This window comes from Trachurus japonicus, chromosome 1 (genome assembly GCF_045865225.1).
Source record: "Trachurus japonicus isolate A0001 chromosome 1, Traja_1.0".
NCBI classification, from domain to species: domain Eukaryota; kingdom Metazoa; phylum Chordata; class Actinopteri; order Carangiformes; family Carangidae; genus Trachurus; species Trachurus japonicus.
In genome coordinates, this window is record NC_140907.1 from 789191 (window position 1) to 805994 (window position 16804).

General features: G+C 40.1%; 1 protein-coding gene and 1 long non-coding RNA gene across 2 annotated transcripts in view; both read right to left on the reverse strand.

Moving 5' to 3' along the window:
• Nucleotides 1–16804, reverse strand: part of LOC146991054 (uncharacterized) — a 607823-nt gene that overhangs the window by 60816 nt on the left and 530203 nt on the right. The gene's annotated exons all lie outside the window — the stretch shown is intronic.
• sorcs3a (sortilin related VPS10 domain containing receptor 3a) overlaps nt 1–16804 on the reverse strand; it is a 272255-nt gene that overhangs the window by 10454 nt on the left and 244997 nt on the right. Inside the window, exons 19-22 of the mRNA XM_085792439.1 lie at nt 12126–12312; nt 7849–7982; nt 7235–7358; nt 5822–5934 (exon numbers count right to left, since the gene is read on the reverse strand). Of these exons, the coding sequence (XP_085648565.1) occupies nt 5822–5934; nt 7235–7358; nt 7849–7982; nt 12126–12312 (558 nt within the window). The remainder of the gene's footprint in view (nt 1–5821; nt 5935–7234; nt 7359–7848; nt 7983–12125; nt 12313–16804) is intronic.

Genomic DNA, 16804 nt, shown 5'->3' on the forward strand with positions numbered 1-16804 from the left:
TGGAATCAAATAGCATTTACGAAGCGCAGTAGAGAGGACATTGGTTGGAAAACAGGAGAGTTTTATTTGCTGATGTCACAGCTCTAACCTTAAAACAGTAGAATAGCTAAAAACGTCTGTGTCATTAAATCCAATCAGTATACATGGGTCAAACAGACAGCAGCAGCAGCCAGATTAATGATCCAACTTTGGACCCTGATTTTCAGGAGCAGAGGATCCAGTTAAGGTCAGAGAATACACAGCTACGATCACACACATCTTTCACACGTATTTACTATATTCAGACTGCGTGAAAAAACAAGGTCCATGATGTGTCCATTTATGTGTGTGGGAGAGGAAACAAGCTGGATAAATGATGTTCTTTCTTAAACGTAGAAATGTAATGGGAAGGTGAGTAGAGGTAGGATTCTGTAAAGCAGAACAATATGCTGGCACTGAGTTTGTCACAACAGAAAAAAATGGGCCAGAAAATAGTTTGCCAAAAAATATAGTCAAATATATACAATAAAGTTTCAAACTTGTTAGTTTCAGACATGACAGAACAGGAGGGAGTCTAAAAATGTTGATAATCTTCTTTTTTTTCTTCTAGTGATAGATTGTTTGGACACATTTTTGCATTCATCAATAAGAGCAGGACAACTTCACCAAGAAAATTTTACATCAAATTAATTAAGTGCATTGTTCCCTTGAAGCATATAAACTAGAACAAATGGGTAAATGTTTTTCTTGCTTTGTCTCAGTTTTCAAGGATATTAAAAGCTTATTTTTCCTTTGATAAAGAGGCAAATCCAAGATAATGTTTGTTTGTAACACTAAAAAAAGAAAAGCACTTTAAGCCCTGAGCCATGTCACATAAGGACAGGAAGCAGGGCCTGGGCGGTGATCATTCTTAATTTTAAAGCTTGGGATGTTTTTATGTTTGCTTTGTGGCCAGAAAGGACAACCAAGGCACATCAGTTTTAAAGCACAGAAGTCACTACTTGAGAAGAAAAGATGTGGACAAATGATAGCCATGGGTATGATTAGCAATGAGAAAATGGGTGGTTGAGTGGGTGAAAACGGTGACAGCAGAAGTTAGGAAAAAAAAACAACCAACACAAAACTAAACAATGCATCCAGACCCTCCAGGTCATAAGTTTACAAAACTGTATGATCTGGAGGACAAGTGAAGCTGGCCTTTAACCACTTAGCAGTACTGGGATCATTGTTACATGTTATCACAACCCTGACCTTTGACCTTTTGCCAACAGCATGTAATCATCCTTAAAGGAGAATTCCGGTCATTTTTGACCCCTAAATCATTTTCATGATGGTCACCTAGTGTTGGGGGGGGCAAAAAACGCGACTAAAATTGATGCAGGCAAACCGGAGTTACACCATGGTTAGACGGCGCTAGGGATAGTCACAATGCTAACCTATGGGGGCAATTCTTTCAACCACAACAAACACTAAAAAAAACAATCAACTATCTATGGTACATGACTCGAATCCTTATGACACACCACTGAACTCACAGTGTACAGTATAAACAGTATAAACTTTAGCCGCGTTTCCACTGCAGGAGTTCCTGGTAAAAGGAGGGGGTAGGAACTTCTACAGGAACCGTCCTCTCACTCGGTCCTCTCGGTGGCCGTGTCTCCACTGCAGACAGGAACCCACTGGGCTCTTATGGCGACGTGCGACAGTTTGTGTGCAGTGGTTTTTTATTTTTTTTACTGCTCTTCTTCTTGTTGTTTTCTGCCATCTGTTGTTGTTTTTTTTTTCTTTTCTGCCGTCTCCATCGTCACGTAATCCCGTATTTCTCTCTCTCTTTTTTAAATTTTTTTTACCAGGCCTACTGCTACTCTCGTCTTTTAATGAGTTAATTCTCTTTTTTCCGGCCGTTTTTAGTAACGTTGGGTTGCCGCTTATTTCGGGGCTTTCTCTTAGTGTCGCATCCTGCTTTGAGTCTGACCAATCAGCACAGAGTAAATCTCAAGCCCCACCGGGACTTTTTCAGGGATCTCGAGAAACTTCACCCCCCTCCCCATCAATTTTTTCCCCCTCATGTCCCCATGCCAAGGTGTCACTGAGATATTATGTCCACAGGAAGCAGACAACCTGGAAACAACATACCTGCAGGTCTGGCTGAGAGAACCAGTCAACAGGATCCATCCTCTGAGGATCTATAACATCTGATATAGAACATGACGGGGTATCTCCTCTTGTGTGTATGAGTGTGTGGTGTGTGTATCAAATTAGCAATCCACACAAAGGTCCTCAGATTTCTCATTCTGGACCAAAAAGGCGGCCTAAGGACCAATTACACTGATGTTCTCATTACATGAGCAATGCTGCCAGCATTTTGCTTCAAGGATATCTTTTATACCACCATTGCATAACACTTTAACATTTAAAACCAATGCTAATTATCAGAAATGTATTCATCAAATAAATGCTACTACTGTATATGAAATCCAGATAGTTTTTATTATAAGAGGAATAATATAAAATCTAAAGTTTATTCTAGTCATGTGTAAAGATGAGAATATAACACTTACTGTATGATTTACTAAGTAAACTATCTCGGAGCCTTTGGGGAAGCAATAAGGAGACGATAGCTTGATAGCTTCAAGAGAGCTATAATTGGGGAGTTTGAACATTGTAAACTCTGTGAGTTTGAGCTGTTATTGTAATGTGAGAGTGGTGGCTGGGGAACTGTTAACTATGTAAACAAACAAAACCATAATGAACATATAGGACACACAACTTCCTGTCCTCACTTTACTCTGGACATGCACCTTGTTTCAGCTTCCACCACCTCATACACACAGATCCACAGCATCGGTATGACCTTTACATAAAGAGAAGCTGATATCACACAATAACAACGTTATGTGAATAGATGGAAACACACCAAAGTGACACTATACCAGTCAACATACTTGTTGATTACAAAATTTGTGGACGTGGGATTTTAGAGCTGATGCATCGTATCAACAAAGAAGAACTTATGCATCATGATAGTGAAGACAAAACAACTCAGTATGGAGGCGTTTCACTGAAAATAAACCAACCAAAAGTAAACGGTCATTGTATGGCAGTAACATGGCCACGCGTGAGCCCTGAAGTACAGATCTGTCTGAGCCTGAAAGTAGATTTCCTCCCCTCCCCTCGGGCCCAGACTGGGTGTTGAGGTCTATAATTTGATGTAGCGATTAATAAAGATGCAAATGAACATGCTGAGGGCAAAAATCGACTGATCACTAATTTCATATAATTAATTGGGATTACTTACAACTAATTTTATACAGTTTGCATTTAATAATCATTCATAATTTGTTTTCTGTCCTTGATTATAGGATACAGCGAAACTGAAATGACTCAAAATAATATTCAGCTGCTCATATTATGAGGTTCTGCTTGTGGTAATAGTTCCTTATTTACATAATGGCTCTGAAAAGATATTCCCAAGTTTTCAAAGCATGTTGCAAGTAAATGCGCTCTTATTGGTCCCTTACAGACCGCTTCCTATTCTACAGTATCTTATAAGCAGGAGTTGATATGACATGTGCCATCACACTGTTAGGAAAAGTTCTATTAAAACGGAGATGTTTTTAGCTGTCAGGTCTTTTCTGTAGGACTTCAACATTCAGGTAGAACCCAGCAGGACGTTCAACTGCTGGCCCATTCTTTGTCCCACATAGTCATTGGCCTGTTTTTCACTGGTCAGATTCTCACATCATCTCCGTATTCCGCTACTAAAATTTGTAAGTGGATCATTTTATTTATGAGAAACTATAAGGCTCCTTTGACCAGGTCCAAATAATCGTAACTCATTAGATAGTTATTTAATTCTTGACTTATGGGCACAAATATTTGTTTTATTTTGTGAGGTCACTGTGACTATGACCTTCGTCCTTACATTCTGCTCAGTTCACACAAGGTCAAGTAGTAATTTAAGCCAAGACACTTAGAATAGGTCAGACAGACCATCTGAAAACATTAGGCCTTTAGTCATGCCTGTCGCTGGCGCAGAGGCATACAAAATGTGAACATCTTTTTTTGAGTACTAATTAATTTAGGAATATGCACCATGTAATCAAAATATAATTTGAAATAGTACCTGTTTTAAAATTAGATTTCAACTGAGAGCCTGTGACAACAGCATGTATACCCCTCTCATTTCAGTTCATCTGCTGCAGACAGTATTAAAGCGTCTGATTTACCAAATTACCACAAAAATATTTGCCACACTGTAAACACAGAGGAGTGGAGGTCCAGGGCCTCAGGACAGTTGTCCACTTTGTCCAGTTGTTAATCCCACATTGTTTTTGCCAGCTGTATTATGACATACATAGCAGAAAGCTGACATTGCATCACAGAGGCAGATGGAAACTGTCTTACTGTTAAAATAAAAGCACTTGCACTGATAAAACGGCACCTTACCATCAAACCATACAACGCTGTAGCCTGCAGGCACAGTCCATGCACTGTGGGCCCAGTCATTCTTTGGTAACACTTTAGATTAGGGAACACATATTCACCATTAACTAGGTGCTTATTAATATGCATAGTAGTAGGGTTAGTAGCTTACTAGCTCCTTATTAGTAATTATTAAGCATGTATAAACACCTTATTCTACATAGCCTTATTCTACCTCTATTACACCATGAATTAAGATTGTTCCTGATATTAACTCCTAATTATTCATTGTAAATTAATGCATTAATGCTATACTAATTCAGAGTGATAAAGGAAGAATTACTGTTCTTGTGCTACTGCCCCTGTACAAGGCCCCAATAACCCACTGGTTATTCACATCATTATTCAGAAACAACAATGCATTAATTTACAATGAATAAGCCATAATTAGGAGTTAATATCAGGAAAAATCTTAATTCATGGTGTAATAGAGGTAGAATAAGGCTATGTAGAATAAGGTGTCAATACATGCTTAATAATTACTAATAAGGAGCTAGTAAGCTACTTATATGCATATCAATAAGCACTTTGTTAATGGTGAATATGTGTTCCCTAATCCAAAGTGTTACCCAACATTTTATTCACATCCACATGATTTCATCCAAATAATAAACAAACGTAACTGAATAAACACTCATAACATTTCACTTTCCAATTATCTTTGACTCCTGCGATCAGTAACGTACACAAGCCTTTTACTTTAAATGACATTACGACCCAGGGAGAGGTAAATTAGCTGAAAAGCATGGGGGTCAGTCTGGGTTATCCAGGTTATGCATGAGATCCACTTCACTCATTGAAATGTTTCTCCAAAAAGCAACCAGCTGCAGCTCCAACACTCCAAATGTTGGGAAGATGACCGAAGCACAGCACCACTAAATTCAGTCCGCTATTCATGAGCTGTGAATGAGGAGATGAGTAGCACTTATCAATAATGGCTGAACTTCCCACACACACTTAGAGCTCCTCCACCCCTCCTACATTTAAGTGCACAAACACACACGCACACACACATGCAGGCATTAGACACAGTGACAGGTATCATCACTAGCAGGTCGCTATCACGCTTCGAGTTTTGACTTTGACTTTTGAAATGAAGAAATCAGTGCTCATGAAGGCATCCTGGGAGGAAAGCAAAGCAGAGGCACCTTCACACCTGTCTGACGATGAATATCAGGGTGGCCCGAAGCATTCTCTTCTTCCCGCACCAATGGGCCCAGAGTATTGGGCAGCAAAGGCAATTGGGGTATAGGAAATAATTGAGAGATAGCAGGGCGAGAGAGAAAGAAAGAAGAGGGAGAAAAGAAGGGTGGAAGGAAGTGAGGCAGAGGGACAGAGGAAATAAAAAATCACTCACTTGGAGCACAGCTCTCTTAATTACTCTCCCCACGTCCTGTCTCCACTCCGGTATGTCAGGGTTGAACTCATCCAGATTAGGGGAGAAAGATAAAAGTAGAGATTTGAAGAATTCTGTCGAGGAGAGTCGGGGAGAGAATCAGCCATTAATTCACTCAGATCCGGAGGCGTTATTCTTAGGGAGCTGTACCAACTGTCATTTTGCTCAAGCTGAATTTCAGGTAGTTAACACTTGATGGAAAAAAAGACTTCCTCATATCCCCTGCTTCTTTTCCTTTGGCTAAATGTACCAGATGCAAACCCATCCACCAGTAATACATCATGGCTTTTACAATCACTTACTGTACTGGTGGATCTTTTTCATTTCAAATTTTTTAACGGTATGTTAAGTCAAATACATTTTACAAGAATGATAGAATATAACAACACACAACAACAGGGAAATGTTGTGTTCTGATGTATTTAAAGGGATACACCAACATTTATTTATTTTTTGTGTCTTGCCACACTCCCGAGTCCATGACAAGCAGATAGACACCATCCTTTCGACTGTGCGTGCAGTAACAAGGGAGATACGGGCAGAGCTGGTGCACCGCTAATTAGCTTAGCTCAAACACTGGAAGTGCATAGGTAGTATTAGCCTGCCTCCACCTAAAGTCGTCAGAGAAACTCTTCAACAACTCTAAACAGAAACCGGTGGGCCGATCTTCGTCTCAGAGCTGACAAAACTCTCCAGTAAGGCACCTTGAGCGGTCAAATTTCGGTAACAGGACGAGATCGGTCAAAATGGAGGTTTCAAGCAAAGACGGTTTATTTTAGTTCAAGCTAGCTACATGGAGGGTAGGTTAGCTTCCTATTTCAAAGTAAAAGCACAAATTCTATCGTCATGGTTTTCTGTATGTAAAGGGCAACGGGTGTTTTATTGGTCACAACGGCTAGCTTGAGTAGCGCCAAATTCGTCCGAACAAAATTGAAAACAGCTGGTATTTAGACAAATTAACGACACACTGCTGATCTAAACGGCTACTTTCTCGCCTAAAAATGTTTGAAAGGTCGATAAAGTGATATATTTACAGAGTTTAGAGCTAAAATGAAATCAGCTTCTGACTGCTGATTTTGGCTCGGGTAGGAGGCAGGCTAACCTATGCACTTCCAGCGTTTGAGCTAAGCTAATTAGCGGTGCACCAGCTCTGCCCGTATCTCCCTTGTTACTGCACGCACAGTCGAAAGGATGGTGTCTATCCGTTTGTCATGGACTCAGGAGTGAGGCAAGACACGAAAAAAAATGTTGGCATATCCCTTTAACTGTTTTCAGATGACTGTGTTATTTTAAAATATGATAAGCCAAAAAGTACCAATGTCAATGTGACAGATTTCTTATCAGCTCTTGGAGCATCAGAAGACAAACACTGACCTTTGACTGCTATGGTCTTGGTATCCTGCAGTATGCTGTTGGCTGCAGCCACTTGCACTGTGATTGTATGCATTCCCTCGCTGGGGAAGGTGTATGAGATACTCCCATCCAATGTTACCACCGGCTACACATAAAGAAATTAAGGTACAGGTCACACATTTACCAAGCACATGACAGTTCTACATAAATATGTTCCACCAGATTTTATTCAACAGTCTTCTTTTTCTGAACAGCAGGGGAGCGTGGGCTTCATCCTCCCGGGAACATGAATATCTGCTCAAACATTCATGGGAATCCATCTTTTCGCTTTAAATTGACATCACCAGTCTTAAAAAGTTATTGATTTAGGAATATATGAGTCAAATGTCTAATTAACAGGCTGATGAAGAGAAAATAGCAAGAAATACATCATGGATGAAGCACAGTGCAGCAATGAACAAATTATTCAGTTCATGCTACTCTAACAATTAGCTTATGTTTCTAGTTAGCTTTGATACCCATTTATATCTATCTGGTTGTGCTTTGCAAAGCTGTACATATAAAAGCCAACGCAGAAAGCAAAAAGGTAAAAAGTCAATGTAGGCTATAAATGAGTCTAATCCTGGAGGACTTACCTCAGTATTGTTGCCTAGCCACCAGAAATATGTGACAGTACGTGGGTGACTGGGTAAGACCACTGCTGTGATGTTCACCTCCTTGTTTCTTATGACCACAAAGGGAGCTAGTAGCTGGACGTTCTCCACTGGACCTAAGAAAGTTGAAGAGAAACCACAGAGTGTGTTTGTGAATCACAATAAGAAAAAGCCAATCGGTAAGATCGCAAATCCCAAGTACAGGGTGAAACAGGTTTTCTCCCACAGTACAGACACCTGCATCTCTGGTGGAGAAAAGAAATACAAAAGTGTGAATGTGTGTCTTACTGTAGCTCAGTGATTAACTAGCAACCAGTCCAATGTGCTTCCCGGGGTTCAGAGGTAGGATCCATCTCCCATCCCCAACAAATCCCCATGGGCAGTATAAGTGGATAAAGAAAATAGATGGGTGGATAGATTCAAACATTTTGGGAACAAATATGGGACTACAAACTCCCTAAAAAGATTTACTCGTAGAAAGGAATCCTCGGGCCGCTGCCAAATGAGTGTTATATGAAATGATGGATAGAAGCAGACACCAGACATTGGGATTCAATATCTACTTGTGGTTAGTGTTTCTCTCGTCACACACTGTGGGTAAGCTGATTTTGTCCTTGTCCATTTAATCCCACTCCATTTATTTAGCCTGATATTGCGTGTTAAAATATAAAATGTATGGTTTCATTTAATGCAACTAAAAAAAACATGACTGTGAATCTCTCTTTCATTGTGAGGGATTATCTTGATCTTCATCATCATCTTCCAATTCATTCATCAAATTAGATGATGGGCATAACTACGTCATATGAAACTGGATTAAGACTAAAACACTTTTTTATCCACATAATAAAGCCAACACATCATTTAAGTGGTGTTCAGAGACAGAAACACTAAATCACACTGTAATGGAACTGTTCTCCCACTGTAATGTCTGTCTTTTGTTTAATACAGGTTTTTTTATATACAATAAATGTAAAGTGAGTCACACGGCTCCAGCTAGAAAGTGACAACCTCATGCTGGCAGGTGGAGATTGCCTGATAGAGAAGACGATTATGATGAGCTGTTTAACAGTGGGTACACCACGATGGCAGGAGATGAATAAAGACTCAATATGTTTCCTTGGTTCCAAATTCCACTTCCACTCCAACTTGTGACATTACAATTATTATTTATAACAATGATTAAAAATGCACAAATATAAGAGTCATCTCTCACTCTGTCTTTTGTGCTCTGAAACTAATGACAACAGCTATTGCTTTTCAGGGTGAAATGAGGTTTTAAATGAACCTGAAGGTTTAATGCATATTGAGGTTTGATGAATGTACCTGGCTCCTTGGCAGCGATAACTATGTTCACCCTGACCACTCTGTTCTGATTACATAAATTATGTCAACTGTCAACCATGGCTCTTAAAAATGACACTTATATACTTCTAAATGGATACAAATAAAGTTCAGAAGGAAACAATCTGCTGTGATTTATGTTGGATGAGACTAGTTGATTTTGGTTTTTGTTGTCTGACAGCCTCTCCCAGATAGAATAGGCTGAAATAATCACCAATCAATCATAAGATCTTGTTGGGTGATCAATAATAATAATATTAATTAAAAAACAATGATATCCTGACAGTGTCTGACAGTCGTGGTCTGTCAGCTCGGTAGTTTTGGGGATTTCACTTCCTTTGCAAAATTTTACAACTAAAAATATGTTGACACCATCATTCCCTTTTCACATGACTCCTTCTGGATAATGCTGCCCTCTCACTAAGTACATAACCAGACCCGGCAGGGATCTGGGTCGCTTTCTACTAATCTTAGGGATGAAGTTTCAGGTGTAATACACCAGTGGAAAAACTCCAACAAAAGGTTTGAGTAGGTGATGTGCTCGTTTCTGTTCGCTCTCATCCTCTTTAACCAGAACTAATCTTTATCGCTACCCCAAAGTAAAAGGCTCATCTGTGCTGCTCCGTGTGGGTGCACTTATGTGTGTATGTGTGTGTGTGTGTGTGTGTGAATGACAGTCATTTGGTGTTAAATAAGCACAGCCAAGGAATCATTGTAGTAGTTTTTGATATTTCCTCCTGAAAGCATCACCTAGACTATGAAATAAATCCAGCTGAAATTGTTGCCCTCAGAAAAGAATAAACCCAGAGCACACTAGCTGACACATCAGGAAGGCAAAAAAAGTTAAATTAAAATGGATTGAACAAATCAATGAAGGAGTAACAAGACAAAGAGTCAAGCTGATGTATACTGAAATGATCTTCTGTAATTCCCTTGGAAACTTAATATGATACACTCTTTCATTGCCATCTGAATAGAGCCAGAAGGTGTGACAATCCTGCGATTGGCTCCACTTTAAAATAAACCACTGCTCGGGCATCGTATCCTTAGATAACTGGCAATTAGCTGCAGTGGCCTTAAAGGCCCTCTCCACTGTCTGGTTTCACACACACACACACACACACACACACACACACACACACACACACACACACACACACACACACACACACACACACACACACACACACACACACACACACACACACACACACACACATGCTATGACCTCCCTCCCAATAGTTGTTAGTGTTTATTATAGCTGCTGAATTGCATAATACATGGTTCAGGGCAGGGCACTTATGAATGTACCATGGCTCATTCAGTTGAATAAGTTCGCTAACCTCATCCCTGCAAGATACATACTAACAATTCTTCATAAGCTTATATCTGATGATAAATGCACTTCATGTTTGAGTGGTATAAGGCACCATGCACCTTCTATGTGCAGACAATATTACGTAAGTGCGTGGATGAGACCTAGCTCTGCCCTACAAAGGCAAAGTGAGAAAAACTGAGAAAAACATCTTTTTGTGTTTTTCAATGTGAGGTTTAAACATCAAATTATGAATAACTACCAAGTCTATAATTGATTAGATAAAGGTGGACTGAATTCAATGTATTTTGTAGTTTGTCTTTCTGACCAATTTTGACTATTTTATGGCAGATTTTGTGACCAGTGTTGACAGTTTTATGGCAGATACTGCACTTTTGCCTTGGTTTTGGTGCAGATACTGCACTTTGCCTTGGTTTCACAGTGCTTTTTTGGATGGACAGCAAAATAAAAAGCCCAATAACTCTGGAAATTTTAGCAGTACCATTATCAAATTCTACCAGATTGAAGAGAATATGCCACGCTTTTGATTGGTCAAAAAAAAAAAACAGATACTGCACTTTGCCTTTGTAGGGCAGAGCTATCCATCAATTTACTGATTATGGACTCGCTGCCCACAGTATATTGGTTAGTGTATGGTATAGCCTCAAATAGAGGCTATACAATGAATTAGACAATATACAGGTAGTCTGGGACATAAGGACTTGAGTGATTCCACTCACTGGTCTGCTCCTCAGTTGCCTGGACAGAGGCAGCACCTGCAGCATGCTGTTTGGGATCAGCATCTCTCCATGGGCGACAGAGCACTTTGCTTTGTATTCATCACCAGGGACAAGCCAGACCCAGCAACATTCTGTGTTCCATTCAGCCCTCTGTCTCTGTGACAGCCTCTCTTAGATTTCACTTGTAGACTTTCACACCACTAACAGCACCAGCACCACACAACAACAACAGCCATCTGTAGGTGGAGAATGTAGCCACAGACACTGACACTGACGTCAGGTGATGGGATTTTACTTGATTCTACATTATTCTGATTATGTTATATGGGAGATGATGTACAACAATAGGACAAACTCCGTCCCGTGCATTATCCTATTTTCAAATATTTTCGACGTCAGAGGTCATCCTAATAGGTATGCTTTTAAAGCATCTTTCAGCAGTCACAGCAAATAGAAACCTAGTTGAAGCATTTGTATCTAACTTGAAAACTAGGTCGGCAGCATCTTTGTCAGTTCTAAGCAGTGTCTGCAGGAGCTCCTTTCAGACCTTCATCTATCATTGGTGTGTGAGTGGTGGCGAGATATAAAAACACAGTATGAACTGGTGAATGTGGCCTGTGCTTTAAAGTGAGTTGTTGATAACACCAGGGCACTTTAAGTGCAGTCCATTACAAAATCTGCCTCAAACAATAAAATCAAGGGGGACGACACAGAATTTTGTAAAGTGACAGGAAAATAGTCCCAGTCTCTGTGGGGTACTTATGCCTTTCATAATAATTCTGGAGAGGAAACTTATTGGCGAGGTTTTCAGTTGAAAGCAGTCGCAGATTGTTGTGTTGTGTTGCAGTGAGAGCTCTTACATGTGACATGCAGGAAGAGTGTGGTGGTGTCAAAACCCAGCGTGTTCTCTGCCAGCGTTGTGACACGGAATATTCCAGCAGACTTGTAGACGTGTTTGATCCCCTCCTCAGTCCAGCTCAGGTTAGAATAAGACACGGCCGTGCCGTCGCCGAAGTCCAGCTGAATGTTAGTCCGCAAAGAGTCCCCCTGAAACACAACACAACAGCACAACACACAATGCATTAAATGATAATACAGCAGCATTTTGACTCATCATATTGTGAACCTTGTTGTCATCTCAATCATTATTTCACATGCTAAAACTTTTCAGTGATATGCCATTTGTCTGTTTCCTGTGATAGTTGTTCTTTCTTCTGTTTGTTCAGAAGAGATGTTCTCTCTCTCTTCTGATTGGCTTCTTGTTTTCTGAAATAATAGCAGATTTGAGTCAAAGAGACTGAATTCTGCAAGGTTGGATGGTGGGCGGGGTGTAGTGTATTATCCACCTGAAATTCTTAACTTGCTTAAGGAAAAATGACCTGTTATAATGTGAATCAATGCTTTGTTTGGCCTAAAGGCTAAACGTTTAGGTCAGAGGTTATGTCACTTTTCGTGTACACCTGTATGTGGTTTGCCCCATCTATGTTTACATTGGCCTAGAGGTTAAATGTCAGAGGGTAAATTGTACAGGTTAGGTATTGTTGTGTTTATGACCATCTTGGTCAGCTACAACCCTCTGTTTAGAGAAGTTGGAGTTTTGGAGTTAGACAACGTATATAAGGTTTAGGGCTTTGGGCCAAAAGAGAGGGATCTCATATTGGCACTAGAGACACTCCAGGATTCTGCATTTTTGTGACACTGTTCTTTCTTGTAATAAACCCTTTTTATGAATGTAAGAAAAGATGTGTCAGTGGTGATCACTTCTTCTCATCAACACATCAATATACCACAGGGGCTAGGGGGAATGGCTGAGAGCAGCGACTGTTCACTCAACTTCACTGTCACTGTTGTGACTTCACAAAGTAACAGAAGTCCTGACAGCTGGTTTGAAGTCTCAGGCTGGATACAGGTCCATGTATCTGTGGACTGAGGATTTGATGCTTTCACAGAATGACTTTGGAAGCTAAACCTGCATTATAATCAAAATCTCACTTCACACATTTCATCATTGTGTATTTTACTGGATGTAGATCATACACACATTTTATTTTCTTGCTAGTCCTTTTAGCTATTGGGTTTAATCTCATCATCACCAGAATTAATACAAATGCAACCAATTAGAATTTGTAATTATGTTCTCACCTCAAAATATTTTGATAAAAATATAGTCTGCCTGGCAACTTGTCCAGAGTGTAGCCCGCCCTCGCTCTATAATGGGATTGGCTCCAGCCCCCTCTGTGACAAATGACCATCTAAAATATTTAAGATGAATTATTAAAAAAGTCAAATCAAACCTTCACCTCAGCAAATGAAGAATGTTGATGACTATTTCTTTTTTTCTAGCTCACTGTACTTTCAGGCTATGCATTTCTACCTGAGATCTCTACCAATCAAAATTAAAACAACTCAATTTTCACATAATGAATCATGTCTAACGAAACCCTCAGGACTCAATGTTTGATTTATGGACCTTGTTAGTAGGAGCTCTGCATGACCTGGAAGGAAGCACCACCTCACCAACCTCTTACTTTCAGCTGCCACAGGAAATATTTAACAAATCACTGTTTTAAAGGGATAGTTCACCCAAAATTGAAATTTCACTCATTATCTACTCACCCTCATGTCGACTAAGGGCTGGGAGAAGTTTCAGAGTTATCCGTGGCTTCTCTGAGTTACAGGGGGTCTCGGCGTAGCAGTGCATGTCCATATGACGGTTGCAAATGGATACCAACTGTCTTCGTAACAAAAAGACACACCAAAAAACATCCAAATACCTCCATGCTGCTCGTATGTAATGTCCGTCTTGTATTGAAGCCCCGAAATGCGAAATTGTTCCGAAAAAAAATAAACAAGTCTATATTTCAAGCTTGTTTTGTAGCAGAAGCTCCTCTTCGGTTTTGTCCAAATTGGACAAGCTTGAAATATAGACTTATTTAATTTTTTTCGGGACAATTTCGCATTTCGGGGCTTCAATACAAGACGAACATTACATACGAGCAGCATGGAGGTATTTGGATGTTTTTTGGTGTGTCTTTGTGTTACGAAGACAATCGGTATCCATATGCAACCGTTATATTGACATGCACTGCTACGCCGAGACCCCCTGTAACTCAGAGAAGCCACGGATAACTCTGAAACTTCTCCCAGCCCTTAGTCCACATGAGGGTGAGTAGATAATGAGTGAAATTTCAATTTAGGGTGAACTATCCCTTTAAAGACAGTTGGTGACTCACTCTCTCTCATTATCAGTATAATTTTCAATTTGGAAACTTCATCACTATACAACACATTGTGAAATCTGAAAACTCCTCATGCTTTGTCAAAAAAAAGAGACAGTGCAACTGATTATTACACTGCACACTGATCAGAGGAACATGTAGAAGGAAGTGACTGAGGGAGAACTGCATATTCTAACAGATGCTGTCAAGATGACAGTGGTGCTAGAGAGGAACTTGCACTCTCACCTCTTTCTTTCTCATTGGTATTGACAAAGACTGGGATGAGAGACTAAGATTTGACACACAGTGATGGATCACACATATTAATGTCTCTAATACTTTGTAACACAACATGTTCTTTTACAGGAAATATGATTTCCTTCATTTATATAATATCCTGCCATTCTCTTGCTCGTCACATAATATGTTCATTTCCACCAAAGTATATGCTAACACTTTGTAATTACTGTAATTACACAGTTAGATAATCACGGTTGTTCTTTCAATTATTCCTCTTCCAGATACTGATTTTACTGGCATATTTTTGTCTGACTTATTTAGCAGCAGATAATGATGATGACATACAGACACATATCTGTGCACATATGTGTTTGTATACAGTATATGCAACCATTCCACCATGTTTGCTTCCGCATGGTGTGTGGATCCTCAGCTGCCTGCATGTTTCCTCGGGGAGTCACATCTGTCTCTATCCGAGGATCAGCAAACAGCACAAGTGTTGGTGGCTCCAGCTGCCACTGTGACCAAACCTGAGCTCGTCCCCCCCCAGGCCTGTGAAGGCAAACCCCCAGCCTCCCCATGGCTCATTGTAGCGCATTTGCTTGTGGGATTGTCATTTGTAACAGTGCATTAGCATGCTGGCTCTAACAAAACGTACTATAAAACAAAAATAAATACACCTATTGTTTTCTTTCTGCTCTTTTACTCCTTCTATCCCTCATTACCCGAGTCCCTTCTTTGTGTGATTCCATGTAAAAACACGGGGGGTTTGGTGGAGGCTTCTGGGGATATTTCACATCACTTTGCCTAGAAAATGATATCTCTGATAAGCGGCTGGAGAGAATACAGAATAGCATAGAACAGGGTCTGACAGCGCAGGCATTGTTACGAGCTATAATGAGCTGGCATGCAAACAAGACCCGGGCTTGGTGGCGCCAATGTAACTAGGCTTGTCTTGGTGTCTGCCGTCCATTCTGTGTCCATTCTTGCTCTCTTTATCAGTCACAATGGAATTCAGTAATCTGCATAAGACTGATGCTGACCCATCTCTCTAAATGTCACTCTTTGTGTGCCTGCATCTCCCAGGGAGAGCTCCAGCTCCCAAAACATTATGGCTGGAGCCTTGAGGATGGGACATCAGTGTCAGTTTGCAGTGAAAGCGCTGCTTTTCCACTTGACAAGGGTTTGGATGCACAAGGCCAGCGTTTGTTAATGTACATGTCAAAACCAAGCCTATAGTGTTGGAGTGATGAGTGACAACAAACAACAGTGCAGCTGTTCCTTCCACTCTCATGGAACTCCATATTCATGGTAGAGATCAAACGTGCTGGAATACCACCATCAAAGTCTGTGAAGAGGAATTCAATTGTATAGAACTGTCCAAAGTAGCAAATAGTTTCATACATACATAATGGATAACATACAGAGTTATAATAACACTGTAGTTCTCCTCTGCTCCAAAAAAGCAAAGGGTGGGAAATCACAAAAATTTAAGCTCATATTTGAAATGTTTGTAACATAACACTTCCTGTATAGCCTAATCTTTTCTGTAGTGAGAAGGAATGCTTCCCTGCAGAGCCTCATTAATGTGAGAGACAGCCATGACGCAACTGTAATGTTACACAACACACTACAAAGAAGCTCCGATGTTCCACCTAACTCATCCAAACATCTGACACATATTTTCAGCTCTACTTAGGTGCATATTACGACCTTGATAATGCCCAATTCTAATAACAGTAATACACTATACCACAAATTCAGATCAGATATAATATTATAATAGATACTAATAGTATTTGTTTCGATTTTGATCACCTTTCCACTGATAGCCATCTGCCAACAATGTACAGGACCGCACCTCATTTTAAAACCAACATACACATGATTGAGGGTATATTTATTTTTTAAACAATGTAGGTGCTTGATGGGAAAATGACAACTGCATCAATCTGAAATGAGCAAAGACAAGGGCCAGGGCCTCTGGTGTGAATGTCTGCCCTGTGTATTTGTTAATAATTCCTTAAAGATATTATATTAATGTGGATGAATCTATGTTACTCACACTTGTTAATGGGTCC